Raw genomic sequence first — 19,457 nt, 5'->3', positions numbered from 1 at the left:
AAATGCTATGTATATTTAGAAGGCACTTAACAACTTTTAAAATTTTTAAACTTTTAAAAATACCTTTGGAATGAAATTACACCTTCACCTTAATTGGAATAGCAGTACAGGGATCACTTTTCAAAAACAAGAATTATTGGGTGATGAGGGGGAACCATACCTATAATCCCAACTACTCAGGAGGCTGAGGCAGGAGAATCATGAATTCAAGACCAGCCTGGATAACTTAGTGAGGCATTGTCTCAAAGAACTGAGGCTGTAGCTAGGTACCCCACTAGATTTGATCCTCACTACTACCAAAAATAATTTTTTAATTCAGTATTCAGAAATCAGTATTAGCTTAGTAAAAATAAATCGTATGTATTATAATCACAGTTTCTTGAGAAGCTGAAGCAGAAGGATCATAGGTTCAAGGCTAGCCCTAGGCAACCTTTCAGGACACCCCCCCACACACACACACCTCAAAATTAAAGTACAAAAGCCTGGGAATGTAGCTCAGTGCATAGGCCCTGGGTCCAATCTCCAGTACCACCCACACACTCCCCAAAACTTTGTGTGTGTGAATTGATAAACTACCAGATTATTTTTATTCCTTTTTTCATATATACAGAATTGAATCTACTGAAGAGACTATAAGACATTTAACTTTGTAGTATGTCCATACTTAAATATCCATCCATTTTATATAAATAAGTTACTTTACATGTTTGTGGATTAGCCCACATTTCTTCTCAGTTAGGAAAATAAGTTTTGATTTGTGTCTTAACTTCGTTTATGCAATAAAAATCTCAATTTTTGTCTTTCTTTGTTTATAGTTGTAAAACGTGCTATGAAATTTGGCCAGAAAGGCAGGTATATGTCTGAGGAAATTACTAGGGTGTGTTTTATATCATAATATAAAAGAATACCCGCTTTGAAATTGAACTTTGGTTCAGAATTTCATGTCCTAGATGTGCAAAAGTAGTTAGTGTATTTAACTTATAAGAACTTCAGGTTTTTCATCTGAAAAGTGAGGATGATTCCTTAAGGATTTTATAACTATGTAATGAAATGATAAATGTAAAGTATTTCACACAATACCTGGAACATAGGCCATATTAAACACTATATAAGTTCCATCACAGCAAAGCTATAGGCAGCTCACACCTGTGGAGATGGCCTGTGGACTCATATCCCAAATTCATATTATTATGTCTTTTGCCCAAGAAGAGGAGATACATAATGACCTTTTAGTCTCAGTCTTCTAACAGTGTTTTCTGCTTACAGTTACTAAAAATAAAATACTTACAAGCAGTGTCTTCTGTTACAAAATTATTTACCTCAGCTTTTATTTTCTATTTAGATTTATCTTACTCTTTTCCAAAAGTGTAGGGGAGTAACTTAATTATGACAAATTATTTTCTTAGTTTGGATTACCTAAGAAATAATTATAAAAACATTTAAGATTAGGCCATAGAAGTCACAGAGTTCCAGGCCTGTAATCCCAGCTACTCAGGATGTTGAGGAAAAAGGGTCACAAGTTCAAGACCAACCTAGGCAACATAGTAAAACCTTCAGAACAAACCAAAATAAAGTCAAAAGGGTAGAAATGTGGCTCAGTGGTAGAGCACTTGCCTAGCATGCGTAGTGACCTGGGTGCAATTCCCATCTTCCAAAAAAAAAAAAAAAAAAAAAAAAAAAAAATTATTTAGGGTACTTCCTTTTCTAATGAAAATGATTAAATAAAATGCATACCATATATAAATATGCAACACATGCATAGCATGCACTAGCCCTGGATTCAATCCCCAGAACTAAGGGGGGGGAGGTGATATCGCTTTGAAAAATGTATATTAAGCTAATAACTACATAATTTTAAGTGATAACTTGTGTTATTTGAATATAGTTATATATCATAAGCAAGTAAAATTATATAAGTATTTGTTTCCTGTGTAAATAATGAGAATAATATGAACTCAATTCACACCTATTATGGTACTTTCCGCTAGGTATAAAAGGCTTAAATGTTAATCAGATGAGGAAGGAAACAAAGTAGTATATCACATTTTTTTGCACTTCAAGTAAAACATTGTGCTTTCACATGACTGATACCAGAAACAAGGCAGATTTCACAGCAAAATGTAGTGGTATAAGAGGTGGATTAGCTCTACAGACTCCCAACTGTATCTTATGTAGGTCCAGGTTTTAAAAGGCAACATAAAATTAGGAGCTTTCCCAGTACACATGATACATACTGTTTCAAAGAGCATCCTGTTCCATTTTAATTCCTTATTTTAAGACAAGCAAGGGCTAAGATGAAACATATTGTAAAAGCAAAAGAACATTACATATTTTCCCCTTTGAAACGGGTCCTTGCATCTGTGGAATTCCCTGCCTTAGTGACCAATGGTTAAGAGTATTTCAATAAAATTAGCAGGGTTTGGGAGGTTTGTGTTGTAGAGCTATAGTCAAAATGAAAATCTTGGGGTTTATTTGGATGCCCTGTATATTAGCTAATAAATATAATAGAGCTATGGTTCCATTCTATAATTTTTCTGTGGAGGTTTATATGCAATTACATTAAAATGCATAAGCAGATTTGAATATGTTAAGCATTTCATATTGTTGAAAGATTTGTATTAATGCAATTTTTATGTTTTAAAGACCATCCCAATAAAGCTTCAGATAAAACATCCATGAGTTCACACATTTTTCTTTTCTGTCCTTTCCACTATATTCTCTCTCCACGCCATCATTGCACCCTCCGTCAAAGCTTGTGGTCCTTTTCCATCTGTGTACTAAAAGCTTTCTTTGTAAACCAGGCCATTTGTCCATCATTGTTTGGGGTCCAAACAGTGGTAAGATACCCTGTCACTGATCCCACACACTATGAATGGCAGCCCCTCTCCGGACAATTGGTGGAGGGACCAAGAAATATTCCTGAGAGGATTATTTAACCTTTCAATTTAGAGGGCACAAAGCCTGGCTGATTAATGAACTTTCTGATGGGCGCTGATAAACGGATCTATTTCTTTATTTCCCCTAAAAGTGATTCCTTCTCCTGTCCATATTACTATAATCTTAAACATAAAATGTGGCAAATAGATTAAAAAACAGCACTAAAGAGTTTATCTGGCTAGCAAACTGAAGGAACTAAATTAAAATTGGTAATGACAGCAGTGGCTCAGCCTCATATATGATTTTTAAATGCAGTGTGTATTTTGAAGAGACTTATTCTCTAGCTCGCCTGGTAATGACTGCTTTTGGTGCACAGTCTGGGGCTGGCTTCTTTATCCCCACCCCCCGCCCAAAAAAATGAGTTGTGTTATCTGGATGGCTGCAGACACATACGCATCCCCCTTTCTCACTGCATGGGCAGACAAGGTCGATAGCATTACAAGGTATTTGTGGCAGTGCTTGTTTCAGTTTTCAGAGCTGCCAGTTTCCAGGCGGATTTGAATTACAAAAGAAGAAGCTGGCATGAAAATTGAAAGGTTTTATCGGCTGGTCTGAAGCCTCATAGCACATTGCTTATTTATGCAGTCCATTTGCACCAGGAAATATAAAAAGGAAATACATTTTTAAAATAAGGCCATAAAGACCCAGATATGTTTAAGATGGCAAATAAAATATAGATACCTATAATATCTTCCAGGAAACGATTTTCACTTAATGTTGCACATTACTTCAGAAGAGCATTTATGTTGCTGTCATAAATTTGTGCGTTTGTGTCACTATGTAGGTAGTCTCTGGGGATTAAGAAGGAAGCCTTTACTAACTTACTTTAAAATTAAAATAGACGAGGGATAGCTCTGCAGTTTGAGAGCTACATTGGAAATATTTAAATAGGATGGTAAATTAAACTTAAACTAACATTTTTGCATTCCATGTAAAATTAGCTATGGCCCAGTGAATAAATGCCACTACCTTTAGAGAAAATTGGGATGCTTTTTAAGGCATGAAGATTTGGAGCATTCAGGAAGTGAATTACTGTGATCCTTACTGTCTTGCATATATTCATTGTTTTCTACTTATTGAGATCTTCTTTTTTTGTTATTGAGTTTGTTTTGGTGGGTTGCCTTATTTACAAAGAGAAAGATGATAAATTAGTAAGTTTAATAGGTCCTTTTTGTAAAGCTTGTGCTTTTATTTTAGCCTTCAAATGTACTGTCTTTTAGGTTTTGCCTAGTACTTAATGTTTATAAATATGTGATCTTCTCACTATTGAGATTTATACCAGCAGGTTACATCTATTCACATTGTTTTAACGTAGTTTTGACTTCTAAAAAAGATACTCATGCAATTCCTTAAACTCTTTATTACATAAAATAAAGATGTAAGTATACAAACATATTGTAGTGTAAGACCTTGAATAACTAATGGCTTTACCACTGGTCATTCACAACTTTTCAACCCATTGGTTTGTAAAATTTAAACTTTAACTTAAAATTTAAACATTCACAACTTTTCACCCCATTGGTTTGTATCCTAAAGAAAGATGAGGAGGAAGTTCTCTCTATATAGGAAATATCAAATCAATAAAGCAACACTTTTTATTCTGGTGCAATTCAAATAAATACTGTTTAAGAATCCATTTTCCAGTAAAGCAAATTACTCTCCACTAAACCATGAGAGATGCAGTTTTTTGAAATTTTCATTTTTACCAGTGTCTGGTACCTTTCTCATGTTTTCATGACCTAGACTAATTACTTCATGTACTTTTTTTAAACAGAGAAAATATCAAAAGCATACACGTCTGCTGCATGCTAATGATGTGCTGTACATTTTTTCATGAATTTTCATAAGGCTTTTTTCTACGTAGCATGTGTGGCTTAATGATGTAATCACCCGATAGACTAGAAAATGCTCCAAAGGAGACGTTCCGGTCTGTTGTGTACATAATACATGTTTCAGAAATCTGCCTAATTAAGGAATTACCCAATGGATTGAGAGTCTGTTGGGTATAGGACATATTTTTAACACATGAAAATATTATATGTATATCATATATAGTATTTTAATGCTTTTTTTAGGATGTGGCAGAAATGTCTACTGGAACACAAGTGAATTCTTTTTTTCGCTAAGAAAAAAATAAAAGCTTAAAAAATTTCATAAAGGAAGCATTGCTTTAAAATAATTCAAAAGCCTTTAGCTTGCGGAGAAGATTCCTTCCAGTATTGCTCAAAGGGAAGTAGCATTGTCAATATTTGCCAAAACAGAATGCATGTGAATGCTTTGTCCAAAACCTTGGTAGGAATAGGCCAGGAATACAGGTCCTCCAGAGGAAAGGTATCAGCCTATGCACTGCTAGTAGCGCAGGTTGTCATCATTGTTTTCTCCAGAACTCAGCTTTGGTTCTATTCACTAAAAAATGGGTTACCATCTTTTAAATCTGTTCCTCTGATTCCTTTAGGTCTCTAATAATGACGTTGTTGTTTTGTTCCTTGGGTGTATGCAGATTACATTTCTTTTGAATTGGGGTTTTTTTGTTTTTTGTTTGTTTGTTTTGTTTTGTTGGTTGATTGGTTGGTTTTGGTTTTTTTGTGGCAGCAGCTCACTGGGTTGGCTTTGAACTTGTAATCCTCCTGCCTTTGACTTCCAAGTGCTGAGATTATAGATGCGTGCTGGGATTGTAAGTGATGTCACCAGGCATTTATATGTAAATATTACCAAAGGAAAAGGAGGGCATCCATTCTTCTTGCCTACTTTTTATAAAACTAAGTGCAATATTTAGAAAACTATATCTAGCTCTAGAGTAGCCAGTAAAAAGCATTCTTTCAACAAGGAAAAAAGTATATTTTAAATTCAAACTTTTTCCTGCTCCAATGTCAAATTTGAGCCACTTCAATTAATGGACTTGGAATGTAATTTCAAGCTTTTGGTTTGGGATAACATTTTCTTTAGAAATCCTATTTGTTTACTTGGGTTGGATTTTTCAGATACATGAATATTGGAGAAAGGGTTATACTACTGAGTTTATTGAAAAAATAGATTGATTTGGAAACATTTTGGAAGAAAGTTCTTAAACATAAAAATTGTATACTTAAGAAACGCAAGTGTAAATGCAATTTGTTTTGAAAGATTAGATGTTCTACTTTTCTCAGTATTATACTGTATTTGGTTGTGAATACATTTATTCAAGTACTTAATATACTTTGTAATATTTGTTCATATAATAAATGGAGTAAATAAAAAACATATAGTGCTGTCTTTTAACATACATGTGATTCTTAAAAATCTATTTTATGTTCACAAGAGTAGAAAATTTCCTTAAATTAGTGAAATTGATTGCATATTCTACATAGTAATGAGCTTCAACTAGATGCAAGCCCTCATTGGATCAAAGTCAGTTTAGATAAGGGCAGCTCAAGGTCACAAAGGGAGATGCCCAGCAGGTTCATTTGCATTAAAAATTGCTGTTAGAAGTAGGACACTGAGGCAGCTCTAGCATTTTGATCTCTTGGCCTTTGTCATGGAGATTCCTAGTAGTGAAGAGAGTAAGGCCAGTGTCCCAGATAATGATTAACTGTTTTAATGGCATTCATTCATTCATTCCACACTAACTACTCATGCAGAAAAAAGGGTTATGTAAAATGACATTAGAAGAAAATCATTTGTAATCGTTGCATCGGGCTGCACTTTGAGGAGACATTAGGAGTAAATCCGTGGCGTGGTAGGCTTATGCTTTATCTTCTGATATTTACTGAGTTTACTGGTGCATGAAAACCTTTCAGCAAGAATAGCAGATAGGATGGACCTTTCATAGGTAATGCTATCTACCAGGTTATTACCTCTATATATTGATAGTAAAGTAATCTCTAAGATATCACCTTACAAATATAGATTATTTAAATGTCTGTAACCAAGAGAAAAAAAAAGACTTGCTTTCATAAATAGTTCATTTGATATCCAGTGGGTCAAAAATCTTTAGATAAATTTTTTACTTTTTAAAAAACTTCTATAAAACTGCATTCATTCTCTTGCTTTTAACTTTTGTTAGCAGTAGGCACATACGACAAAACCCTGAACTTGGAGCTAATCAGTTGACACATTTTACTTTAAATTGGACCTTTACTATTAATTAAAAATGAAGACATGCACCAAGCAGAAGTATTGAGTCACAAATGTATATTTCTAACACTTTAAGTGACATAAAGATGTTGTTAGCTCATAGTATAAAAACTTATCTGCTAGAAATCATTATTGAGTTTTCAGTACTGTATTCTAATACAGAAATGTTCTCTAATTAGGTAAGATCTAGGCTGATTTCATTCCTATTACTCCAAGTACATGATAGTTTAGTAAAATTAAAGTGTGTAGATAGCATTTGTCATGTCATTTACTAATTAATTATTGGGAAACAGTTTAGAATTTCATAATACAATGTAAATACTATTGCTGTTTTTATTAGTAATAATGAAGGTTTTTAACTAGTGACACTATTTAGATGGATGAACACCCACGTTTGCCTTTCCTCCAAGGCATAAATGAACAATGGGGCTATATTTGATCTTACATTCAAAATAAAATAGCAAGTGTCAGCATGAACCGTTGTTTCAGACTCTTCATTAAGAAGGATCTCTTTATCCTTGGGACCATAAGGCTGAGTTCCTATTCTCTTTGCATTACTTCCTGATTTTTGCAAGAATATATACCACACTCAATGTGAAGTAGAAGAGACACTAAGGAAGCTCTGTTACATTCACTTCTTATCAAAGCATTATTTTTTTTATTACTTTTAATGGCATAAAAATTAATAGTGTCCCAGTGTATCTATATTTTATTAACAGTAGCTAGAATGTATTGGGTGTTTACTATGGGCTATGATCTTTGCATGTTTTACCTCGTTATTCATTCATTAATACTGTATTTACTGTATGAGCTCTTACTATTTGCCTGGCCCTGTTCTGGAAGCTAGGGTACAATAGTGAACAAAAGCAGGCAGAAATCCTGACCCTCACAGAACTTGCCTTCTCTTTGCCCACTAGTTGGGGTAGGAGGAGAGTAGATAAAATCAGTAAAATATTTCATATTTCAGATATGACAAGTATCATTGAACTTTTTGGATTAGGGAAATTGTTGGGTGGGTAGTTTTCAAAGGGGCGTAGGGAGATAGGGCATGCCAGTTGGAGCTAGCAGTTTTAAATAGGGTAGTTAGAAAGACCTCACGAACAAATGATTGTTGAGCTGAGTCTGGCAGGTGAAACAGTATACCATGTTATGTGTGAGAGAAGAGCAACCAGGCAGAGGGCAGAACTAGTGCCAAACTATAAGGTAGAAGTTTTTCTGGAATGTTCAGTTAGCAATGAAAAGGCTAGTGGGATATGGAGATATGCTCCAAGACCTGTAACAAGGTGAGACAAATGAGTAAAGCAACTTATAGGCCATTTTAAGGTTCTTGGCTTTTTGCTGAGAGAAGAAACTGTTAGAGGATTTGCAGTAAGGGGTAATATGCTCTGGTTTATGTATGGAAGGATCATCCTACATTGAGAACAGGCTGCAGAGGGGCAGGGATAGAAGCAGAAACACTGGTTGTGAGGCTCTTATAATCCTCTAAATGAGAAGTAAATAGCCAGACCTGCATAGCAGTGATGCAATGGATGAAAGGAGGGTATATCTTACAGAGCCAATAAGCATGACTGATGTATGATATGAAGTATGTGTGAGAAACAAGTCAAGATTGTTGATTTTTGGACTAAGCAACTGGAAGCAGAGTTGCTGATAATAAAATGGGAAAGATAATGGGAGGTGCATACTTGAGGGGCAGGCTTTGGTTTTAATTTCAAATTTGAGTTCCCACACATTAGACAGTCTAGTAGAGATACAAGAGTTGAGAGATAATTCCTACTAAAGGATAAATACATTAGAACTGCCTGTTACTGCTTTAGACTAAGAATAAAATAATTCATAAAAGTTTTATTTCATGTCTTCAATCAGTAGCAGAGATTTTCAGTGTCTATTTTATACATCCTTATTGGCTACATAACTACTTTCCACTCTTTAGAATTTTAAAGTCTTTAACTTCTGCTCATTTACTACCTATTTATTTATTGAGCACTTACTGTGTTCTAGGTCTGGGTCAGCAAACTTGTTCTGTAAAATGCCAGATGGTAAATGTTTTAGCTTGGTAAGCCATATGCTCTTTGTCGCAACTCTAGCCTTGAAGCATGAAAGCAGCTCTAGATAATCCATAAACTAATATATGTGGCTATCTTCCAATAAATTTTTATTTATAGACACTGAAATTTGAATTTCACATAATTTTTATGGATTGCAAATATTCTTCTTACTTTTGGCCATTTAAAAATGTAAAAACAATTCTGAGTTTGTGGGCCGTGCAACAACCAGAATAGGCCAGATTTGGCCTGTGTACTATAATTTGCTAATCCCTGTTCCACATTCTGGACAAAGGGAAATGCAGTGGACTAAACAAAAATTTCCACCCCTATGCATCCTACATTATGTAACAAGGCAGCAAATAAGCAGTAATCAGTAACTTCTTCAGTACACTGAAAGGTGATAGACAGTGCTATTAAAAAAAAATCAGAAATAGAGTATGGAAAGGGAGGATCTGGAGTTCTGGAATGAAACAAGTGTCAGTATTAAAGATAACCTTTGCTCTGAGAGGTCATAGAAATGAACCTCTAGACAATTGCATAGTAATTTTACTTTCCTTTTGTCCTGTACATTTAAGGAAAAGCCAGAAGTACCATAGCAGTATAGGCAGTCCTTCTTTTGGGGCAGCTTCTACTTGTGTCCATATCATACCAATCAAGTCAGCTTCCAGTGACTACATATCCCTGTTGGTACACTTCTCTATGAGCTCTCTCATCAGTACTTCTTGGTCGATCTTGACCTTTTACATAGGATTCAGGTCAATGGAATGTCTTATTCCAGGGTTATAAACATAGCATATTTTTCTTCTCATTAATGAATCTAGAAATCTTACCTCAAGGTAAATTATGTCATGTATTTGTATAAACATAGGTAGAGCTATTTATAAACAAGTAAGTGTCCTTTTTAGAGAGTTTATTATTTGAGTGTGGATTATTCTTTTTATTATTAGTTATAGTCTCTGCTCACAAGTTACTGTTTTCCTTGAGTTTTCCATTTAAGGAAACAAGATAGAAAACTTGGAAGATTTTCATTTACTGTTCATTGTTTTCCTATGGCAAGAAACCTCCCCACAAACCACCTGTTTGCAACATCAAACAAAATTAATTGGCAATGAGCTCTGTTTCCAGATTCCAGTAATGAACATAAGAAAACTTACCCAAGCTCATGCCCATCCCTACCTCTTTTCCTCCAGTCTCTAAAACAAACAGAGCAAGGATTAAGTTTCCCTCCTTTTGGTTAAACTCAGCACTTCCTCAGAGGTCTTGCTCTGCTCACTGTCTCCTACATCCTGTCTGTTTTCATCTTCTCCATCACTTCTAGCTTTCTTACATGCTCAGGTCTCTCCTGTCCAGAAAACAAACTCCACCAAATCTTCCTCCTAAGAATGGCCAATCTTAATCTATCCCTTCTTATTCATGCTTCCCAAAATAATATAGAACTACTGTTCTCCTTTCTTCAATGTATGTTCAGTTTTTTAACATTTCTTATTGGGCAGTGTAATATACATACTGAAAAACGGATTAAATATGTGTATAATTTAATTAATTAGTTATATGACACATACCCAGCTAAGCACTTCCATCCAGCAAAAAATAGGAAATTGCACCTACTGTGAAACTATGTGCTGTTCCTTCCCTGTTAGAAGTAAATACCATCCTGGCTTTCCTGAGTAATCAGTTCTTTTTATCTTTTTTTTTTTTTTTTTTTTTAGTTCTTTATATCTTTTTATCATTGTGTGCATCCCTTCAGTCTTTACACTACTACATTCTACTTTTTCTACCCTCAGACTAATTTTAAATCTTTCAATATATTTATGAACACTTGCACTTGAAATGTATGTTTTGGGGCTAGGGATATAGCTCAGCAGCACAGCGCCTGCCTGGCAAGTGCGAGGCCCTAAGTTCAATTCCCAGTACCAAAAAAAAAAAAGAAGTGTGTGTTTCTCAGCATTGATGTTATTACACCTCTCTGCTGTGCTCAGCCTTATAGATCAGCTTATCCTTCCTGATTTCTAGTTTTAAGGGCTGTACCTGTGTTTTCCTACATCTCTGTACCCTTGAGCCCTTCTTCCTCTGTTCCTTTCACACTCTCCTCTGCCTGCCCATTAAATGTTCCTGTCTCCAAGATTCTATTCTTTTTTCACTGCCACTCCTCACTAGACTCTAACAAGCAGTATTTCAAAGCGATCCCCTACATAAAAAGAGCTTTTAAAGGAAAAGATTTGAACTTTCTTCTAACATTTGTTAAACCTTCACAAATATTTATGTTGCAGACCAAACCTGGACCACCCAAAAAGCCGAACACCCCTTCTGGACAATCAGCCTTAGTGTATTGCTACAACTGTGCACAGAAAGGCCATTATGGACATGTAAGTTTGAGTAATATCTGGGCATTAAGCATTGTATTGCCAGGGAGTGGTTGCTGAAAGATGAACTCAAGACGAATATAATACTGAATGCTTACTTGTTTACAAACTAGCCTTCAGAGGTAGACTTAATGTATTTCCAGCTAATTTGCTTCTCTTGTCCCTGCCATTGTGAGAGTCTACCAGAACATATTTCTCTAATCATTTTAAATGTACATGGAGGGGCTGGGGATTTAGCTCAACAGTACAGCGCCTGCCTGGCAAGCGCAAGGTCATGAGTTTGATTCCTGGTACTGGAGAAAAACCAAACAAAAAAATGTACATGGAAATGAATACAGCTCATAAAGCCAATCAGACAAATAATAGTCAACAATATGGTAGTAGTTCTCTTTGAGTTCTTATACCTACTGTTATTTTCGCACAGCTACATTATGTTTTAAATATTCTATTTAGCTCTCCAGTTTTCCCTAGTGTTGTGATCAGTTAAATCTTTGTCAGTCACTTGCAATCCCTAACACACAATCATGGTAAGACAGAGATGGAGGTGGGCATTAGTCCCCTGGCCAGTTGCCACGTTAAGCGTGAAACAGCGGCAGCTCATCCCAGAGACAACATGCAATAAGAAGAGACTCAGAGCCTGTATGTGCTGGGAATCTGGAAGGGGCGGAAAAAAGGACAGTGGCACAGGAAGTAGAAAATCCATATAGAGTGATGTATTCCTATTCACCAGATAGGCATCTCACAGCCTGGAAACTAAGGTAAACTAATAGCAGATCAAATGGCAGGAGGGAGGAAGCGTACAGGAATTTAGGAGCCCTCAAAGTGGGTAGAGGGATGAGCAATAGAATGGAGGCTCCTCTTGAAATCTAGCCATGGCACTTATTGTATAGATCCTGAGAGCACTGTATCATAGGGAGAGGAAAAGATTGGGAGAAGAAAAAGTGCTAGACAGAGTCCAGTAATGGATCATTTATGTTCCATATTGAGGTAGCAGAAATGGTAGGGGAGGTGGGTAGAATTTGAAAACTAGGTTAAAGCTTTGGTCCTCAGTTCTAATTTTTGCTCTGCTACCAATTAACCAGGTAATTTGAACGGCATTTTTCTTCTTGTCCTCAGTCTTTATCTCCAGAACAAAGAGGATGTACAGGGAATCTCTTGGCACTGACATTTGGATGCTGTTTCCCATGTGATCAGACTTATCTTACGGTGATACAGCTCCTACAGTATACTTACTTCCTATTCTCTAGAACTCACATTGAAAACCTTATTAGAGAAGATTTCTTTTATAAAATTATCACTCTAGATCTTTACTGCTCTGTGCATTTGCCCTTGTTAGCATATTCAGAGAAGATGTTCGCATAAGTGATCCACTGCCACATAAGTCACATAGATGTCAGTGGATGCCTATTTTCTTACTTTCAAGCAAAAAGGTGTAATTTTAGGATTTATGTTTGTTCAATTAAAGAAAACAATTATAGTTGGGTACTTACTGCTTACCAGTCTTTTCTGCTAGTATAGATAGGAAATATATTAAAAGTATTTGGAATTTATCCCCAAAATCTAGATTTAGATTATTTTAAATTTATAATAAAGCAAATTTGGCAGCCTCATAACTGCCATAGATGAAGAACTCTAAATTTTCCAGCACTAATGAAGAAGATCAGTGGTGTGGCTAATCCAGAATAGTAGATAAATTATGTAGCCAACTATCAATTGTCTGTGCTAATGGAGGGGACCAGTGATGTGGATAATCAAAATATGATTTACATTTAACTTTGGAAAGCATTTGTAGTACTGGATAGCTCTGTGTAGTCGTATCAGGCTAGACTATGCAGGACCCACGTAGGAGAGTATGCACTGCAGACAGTTAAAGATTTCTGAAGACCCCTCCTCTTCAGCTTGAGAAATTCAGCCCTATAAATGTTGTTACTGAATAGATTCTTCATGTGAAAGAGGACATTTCACTTCCCTACTTTCATTCATTCTCTACTTAGGGAGGCAAGAACAGTAGTTACTATATAAAATGACTACTCAAAAAGCTGTGAAAAAGGGTGATGAGGACTGGGACAGATAAAAGGTTCTGTTTACAGAGGTATTAAATGAGTACATCAAGATTTCTAGTAATCATAATTTGATCCTATGTTGTATGACTAGAACTCTTAGTAGAGATAAAATGTATCTGTTAGTAGAGATAAGATTGTTCTGTACCCCACCATTGCAGTATACTAGAGTATTCTAAATATACTACTTGGGCCAGTGACTTGTGTGCTTTTATGTGGCTTGTGTTCTTAATTAACAGCCTTTCATTTTTGTTATGGTTAGAATCTTAGACCCACATCTTTTGTGGTTATCTTTTCTCCTGAGATTGGGAACTTGGAACCAGTATAGATAAGGGTTTATGGAAAAAATGTTTCATGTTACCATGTAAGTTTGCCTTACAACTTGCAAGCTCCAAAAAGCCACAACAGTAAAAATGGCAGAAGGAAGGAATAAAGATAAGAAATAAAATTAATGATATGGAAAACTAAATAGTATCAACAAAAACAAAAGCTGGCTCTTAAAAACTCCTTGAGGGGAAAAATGGAAATCTGTTAATGTAAAATGTTTGATTTAATGTGAGGTAAATACAGATTTCTATTTACTTTCTTAAGTGTGTATTTAGAATGACTTAACTACTTAACTTAAAGCTATAAACTAAGTGCATAAAATGTATTGCTACCAACTTGGTCGGATATCTTAGAAGTACAAGTCCAATATATAATGTCAAAGGTATGAAGAGTCAGCTAAATTCTACGTGGATATTTCACTTGTTTTCTAAAAGTTTTTTTAATTTTTCTTCAATACTTAGCTAAGAAATGTTAACATTTGTAAATAAGTTTTAGGCAGGATAGGTAGAAAACAAAATTTTCAGAGGGAACCCTCCTTCAAAGAACATGTTCCTCCTTTAAAGAAAGTATGTTTCAGACATGCTGAAGAATTATATGTCACAGTTCATGATAAATAGAACCCTATTCTATGGGGAATGGTTCAGGCCACAGGTATATATTTGGAAATACCCACAGTGGGAGGGCCAGAGTCATGGGGAGCTCCCCTAGGGAAGTAGGTAAGAAGAATGACTTCAACTTGGGTGGGGAAACAAGAAGGGAAGAGATTTCCTTCCGAGTATCTCAAAATTACCTGGGAACATTTTCAAAGTAGACATAACCCAGCACCACTCTACTCCATACCATAAGAATTACAGCCCTAATAAGTAGTCAATGTTGAGTTGAAATAAGCTTGCAAACCACTTGTATCTAGAGAAAAAAAGACCAAAGGGCTAAAAATTTACACTCACATTTTGGGGATGGGAAGAAGAAAAAGAAAAATACTTGATGGAAAGCTATTGGAAGAAACACAGAAAAGGACAAATATTAGCATCAGGGTAAATAAAATAAACCCTCTAACAGAGGACAGTGCAAGTGTGATTGGCACTATCCCTCAGTAGTGTTAATTCAGACTGAGAGAGGGGTTTGGCAGGGACAATTAAAAAAAAGATAGGAAGAATTTCATAGGTATAGAAATAAGATGAAAACTCAAGCCTGCCGGGTATGGTGGTGCATGCCTGTAATCCCAGCATTCAGGAGGCTGAGGCAGGAGGATCACTGTGAGTTTGAGGCTAGCCTGAGCTACATAGTGAGTTCAAGGCCAGCCTGAACTACGTTAACAGTCCCTGTCTCAAAAAGGAAGAAAACCCACGCCTGAAAGTGTAGCACATAAGCACACTGAAGTTGTTGGGCTGCATGAACCCTCACTGCATCCAGCAAGGTCCACATCCAGCAGCCACAGCACGAGGCACCAGTGATGCTGGACTCATATCTAATTAACATGGTCTAGAAACTCACAAAAAGGTTTTCTGAACAATGCAACCTTGTGACGTCATAATGTCAAATACAATTTGTAGGAATGTACAGAAAGGCGAATGTTTAACCAGACATTTCCAACATCTCCGTTTATCTACTACTATGATGACAAATATGAAATTCGAGAGAGAGATCAGAGAATAAAACGAAAAGTAAAAGGTATGTTACTAGAATTCTTGTTAGTTAAAGCACCTTTGCAGTAGTTTCTATCTTCCCTTTTTCTTGCACTGTTCTTACCTGTTTTTGAGTCATTGTTTAGCACAGAAAACATTTCTTAATTACCATAGAAACCAGAAGTTTCTTGATCTGCAAAAACCAAGCACCTACTTCAGAAATCTGTTGTAATCTATTCACTATAAACATAGTGAACGTTTCAGAAAAATACTGCTATTCATCTGTGCATGTAGAGCTTTAAAGATTGCTTTGAGGTTTTGTTTGACACTTAATTATTTTTTCTCTGTATATGTCTAACATTTTTCATGGAAAGAAAGGCTTTCCTGCAGGGTGGCTCCTGGGGCTTCCCTAAGAAACCAGCTCTTATTGGCCACCACTGCAAGCAAGACAACAGCTCTGCAGCCACCTTTGTGATTTCAGTGCATACCATCCCAACATGAAGTTCTTTCTCACCAAAATAATATCTTATTGCTTGAGTGTATTTTCTCTGTTCTTTCTTGCTGTATACTTCAAGATGATTTTTCAAGTTGCCTTTCTTGTTTCAGGACAAAATTTGTTGTATATTTTTCAAGTCATTATATCCACCGTCTTCTGACTCTTTTAAGCTTTTTGTTATTCTTCTTTGGACTCTGACCTTTCTGTTACTCTTTTTTGGACTCTCTCAGTATTCGGGTTCTTTTCAAAATGAATGTACTAATTCTGAGGGGAATAGAGGAATTACTTCTCACAGCTCCTGTATCATTTATGTATTATATTTAATATAGAATTTATCTCAACTATAGAGAAATTATAGTACATGAAGATAATGATTAAGCAACTAAAATAGAGATTAAAAGAAATGTGTGAAATGCCATCTCTTAATTAAAGGACTATGGGTCCCTTCAATTTTATTTTCTTTATACTGTTGTTTTTTTGTTTTGTTTTGTTTTTTTCAAATTTTCTGTAATAAGCATTTATAAGTCTTCTTATCCATTATCCAAGAAAAACATTTTTCTTCCTTTTTAGCTAGTTGAATTGATAGCTCTGTAGACCAGATCCATTTTGAGGTGCACTGTAATTTATTGGCATTTTAATTTTATACTAAAATTCCTACGTTAAAATTGTATTGGACACTTTAATCATACAAGGTTCTGTTGATATATTTCATTTTCATCCCTTACTGTACCCTTATCTCCCACCTACCATCAGATACTCTTAGTGTGTCAAATCTTGACAAAATATAACAGCCTTTAGCACTGCAACCTCTTAGAGTAAACGCACATGAACACTCGCCAAGCCTCTACTCTGGAGGAATAGAGGTTTGGCATCTCCCTGTCAGTGCTGTAGCCAGACTTTTATCATCAGAGGGTAATTGAAATGTCATAAGAGACTGTCAAAAGGACACTTCATATATCTCCTTTCCCCTTATCTTCAGGGGCTTTTTATCACTGGAGAACTTGACTTGGTCAGACATGACTTTTCTTCACAAAGCTAAGATGATTACTGTTCTTACTGGGCTTTGTCTCCATTGTTTAATGTAGTTAACTGTGACGAATAGAATAAATATCATTGGATTGTAGATACTTTCCCTTTTCAGCAATCAGGAATGTAGAGCCATTCAATTTTCAATGAGTGATTTTTTTTTTTTAATCTGAGTAAGGTTTCTTTAGAGTGTCATATTGTTACGATGTTAAATATCTTGCCCTTCTGCTAAGTTATTTACAGATCTGTGAAAACCCTGCATGAACTGTCTAGCCACTGAATATGCAAAAACTACTTTTATATTTTCCAGAACTCCAGAAAAATGGGGATTTTCCAAGGCAGTTCAAGAGACCACATGTAGAAGCAGCAGATAAGAGACCCCACCATGACATGAGGAAAAGCCATAAAAACAGCAGGTGGCATCAAGAGGATAAAGAAACTCAGCGAAAAATAATGAGCAGGAATAGAGACCCAGAGAAGCACAGGAAGGTTGACAGGCATTGGGAAATGAATGAGGACTTTCCTAGGGGCCCAAAAACTCACGCTTCTCCCAGCAGTTTTAAATCCCAGAAGCCCCACAAGTCCTTTCATCACTCATCACATCACCACAAGCCAAGAGAGGACAAGCTTTCCAGAGACAGCAAGCGGAACAAGCAGAAGAAGAAGGGGAGATATGTGGAAGATGATGGCAATGATAATTTATTTCTTATTAAGCAAAGGAAAAAAAAATCTAAGTTGTGATACGGCTGCTGAGTTGGCTTCATGTCTACAACATTCTACCAATATTTTTATTAGCTGTAATTAAAGAAAGGGACTTTTTTTGTTTTGATTGTTTAATTTCAGCCATACTTAGAGTTACTGAACAAAGGTCAGAGAGATCTGAATTCTCTACATCCTACAGGTAATTAAGTAGAAAACAGAAAGATAAACATGGACCTTCTGTTGTAATACCCTTTTTACTCAGAATCTTTGGGATAGAAAGAAAAAACAGACTTTTCAAGAAAACTTTTTAAAAATACTTGAAAAAATAAAAGTTCATAAATGCAGTACATCTGCAGCATGGATGAAAATTAAATCTTTGTAGGAGGAGAAATTATTACTAATAAGAATGCATCACTCAGCATTACTTTGTTTTAACATGGGAAAAAACAGTGGCTGTAAATCTGAATCTGGTTTTTCTTCTAAAACTTGTCAGAATCTTTCTTTTGAGTAAATATCACAGGCTGACTACAAAAAAATAAAGCCCGAAGGAAACAGAGAATTGAGCTATCAACAAAGTACAAAAAAGTGTACTTTTTACTTTTACAGTGAAAATGTAAAAGACAAATTTCCTGAAATATGTCAAAAAGTATCATCAAAAATGTTAACACAATCACACTGAAACAATTTGTAACATTTTTATAGCCACCTTTCAAGAAGGCCATAGGCATATATAAAGATGACTACAGACCAACTTAAAAATTTGTTTTGTTTTCATGGGTTTTTAAAACTATCATACAGAGATACAGAATTTTTTGTATTGTGAACTTTTGTACTTCTCACAGTGTAATGTTACAGTAAGAAAGATAAAATGTCTGAAATAGAATGAATAAATTCGTCTGTTATGTAAAATGAATGACAATGAGAGTTTGGGTCTCCAAGGACATAGTTTTGTTGGACAAGTGACTAAATGTATAGAATCACCATGAACTGGAGTCATGTGCCTTTTTTCCCAACCACAGGCTCTTTGCCAGAATGAAATGGTATGAGGTCACTAATACCTTTCTGAAAGTGACAGCCATGAAAAGCAGCTGCCTAGAAATGTGGTAAGCCTTGAGAGAGTTTGCATAATTCCCCAGTAGGACCTGCAGTGAACGTGGCTTACTGATCTGATGGAACTAGCACCCTTTCTGATCTAGGGCGTCTCTTCTCAGGGCAAGTGGAAGATTATTTAGAGATGAGGAGAAAGTATTTTTTAATCTTATTTTTCCCAGAAAATTTCCTTGTTAGACATTTTGTTCTTAGGTATGATTTACCCATCAGGTTCATGCGTTTATGTACAAATAGAAAGGGAGGCTGCAGTACTTCACCTGAGGCCATAAGGATGCAGTCTGTTTCCCAATAAGGAGAGCAAAAATATGGAGGAACCTCTGTTCTGTTCCCCCCCTTTACACCACAGTGTTAAAGTTAGTCATTTACTTACTCGCACACAGACTTTCCACGTAAGAATAAAAAGTTCAAAATGTGTGCGATTGAACAGTTAATCACATAATACTTTATAGGAAGTACAAGAGAAGAAAAGCGGATCTCCAGAACAAGAAGGCTCTGTACAGTTGCTAGGGTTGAGAAGACTGAAAGCATCTTTTGTCTTTTTTTTTTTTTTTTGAGGCAAGGTCTCACTATGTGGTCCAGGTTGTTCTTGACCTCGCTATGTAGCTGTGGCTGGCCTCAAACTCATGGCACTCCTTTTGCCTCAGCCTCTG

General features: G+C 35.7%; 1 protein-coding gene across 3 annotated transcripts in view; it reads left to right on the top strand.

Annotated features, from left to right (window-relative positions):
- Positions 1-18,678, top strand: part of Zcchc7 (zinc finger, CCHC domain containing 7) — a 230,698-nt gene extending 212,020 nt beyond the window's left edge. For all 3 annotated transcript variants that reach the window (XM_005382886.2, XM_005382887.2, XM_005382888.2), the window contains exons 7-9: positions 11,369-11,464; positions 15,402-15,519; positions 17,306-18,678. In XM_005382886.2, coding sequence (XP_005382943.1) covers positions 11,369-11,464; positions 15,402-15,519; positions 17,306-17,736 — 645 coding nt within the window. In that variant the 3' untranslated portion in view covers positions 17,737-18,678. The remainder of the gene's footprint in view (positions 1-11,368; positions 11,465-15,401; positions 15,520-17,305) is intronic.
- The last annotated feature ends 779 nt before the right edge of the window (positions 18,679-19,457 follow it).

The sequence above is a fragment of the Chinchilla lanigera genome, unplaced genomic scaffold (assembly GCF_000276665.1).
Source record: "Chinchilla lanigera isolate Chin_1 unplaced genomic scaffold, ChiLan1.0 scaffold00018, whole genome shotgun sequence".
Taxonomy (NCBI): Eukaryota; Metazoa; Chordata; class Mammalia; order Rodentia; family Chinchillidae; genus Chinchilla; species Chinchilla lanigera.
Note: the sequence above shows the minus strand (reverse complement) of the source record. Positions and strands in the feature narration are given on the sequence as shown.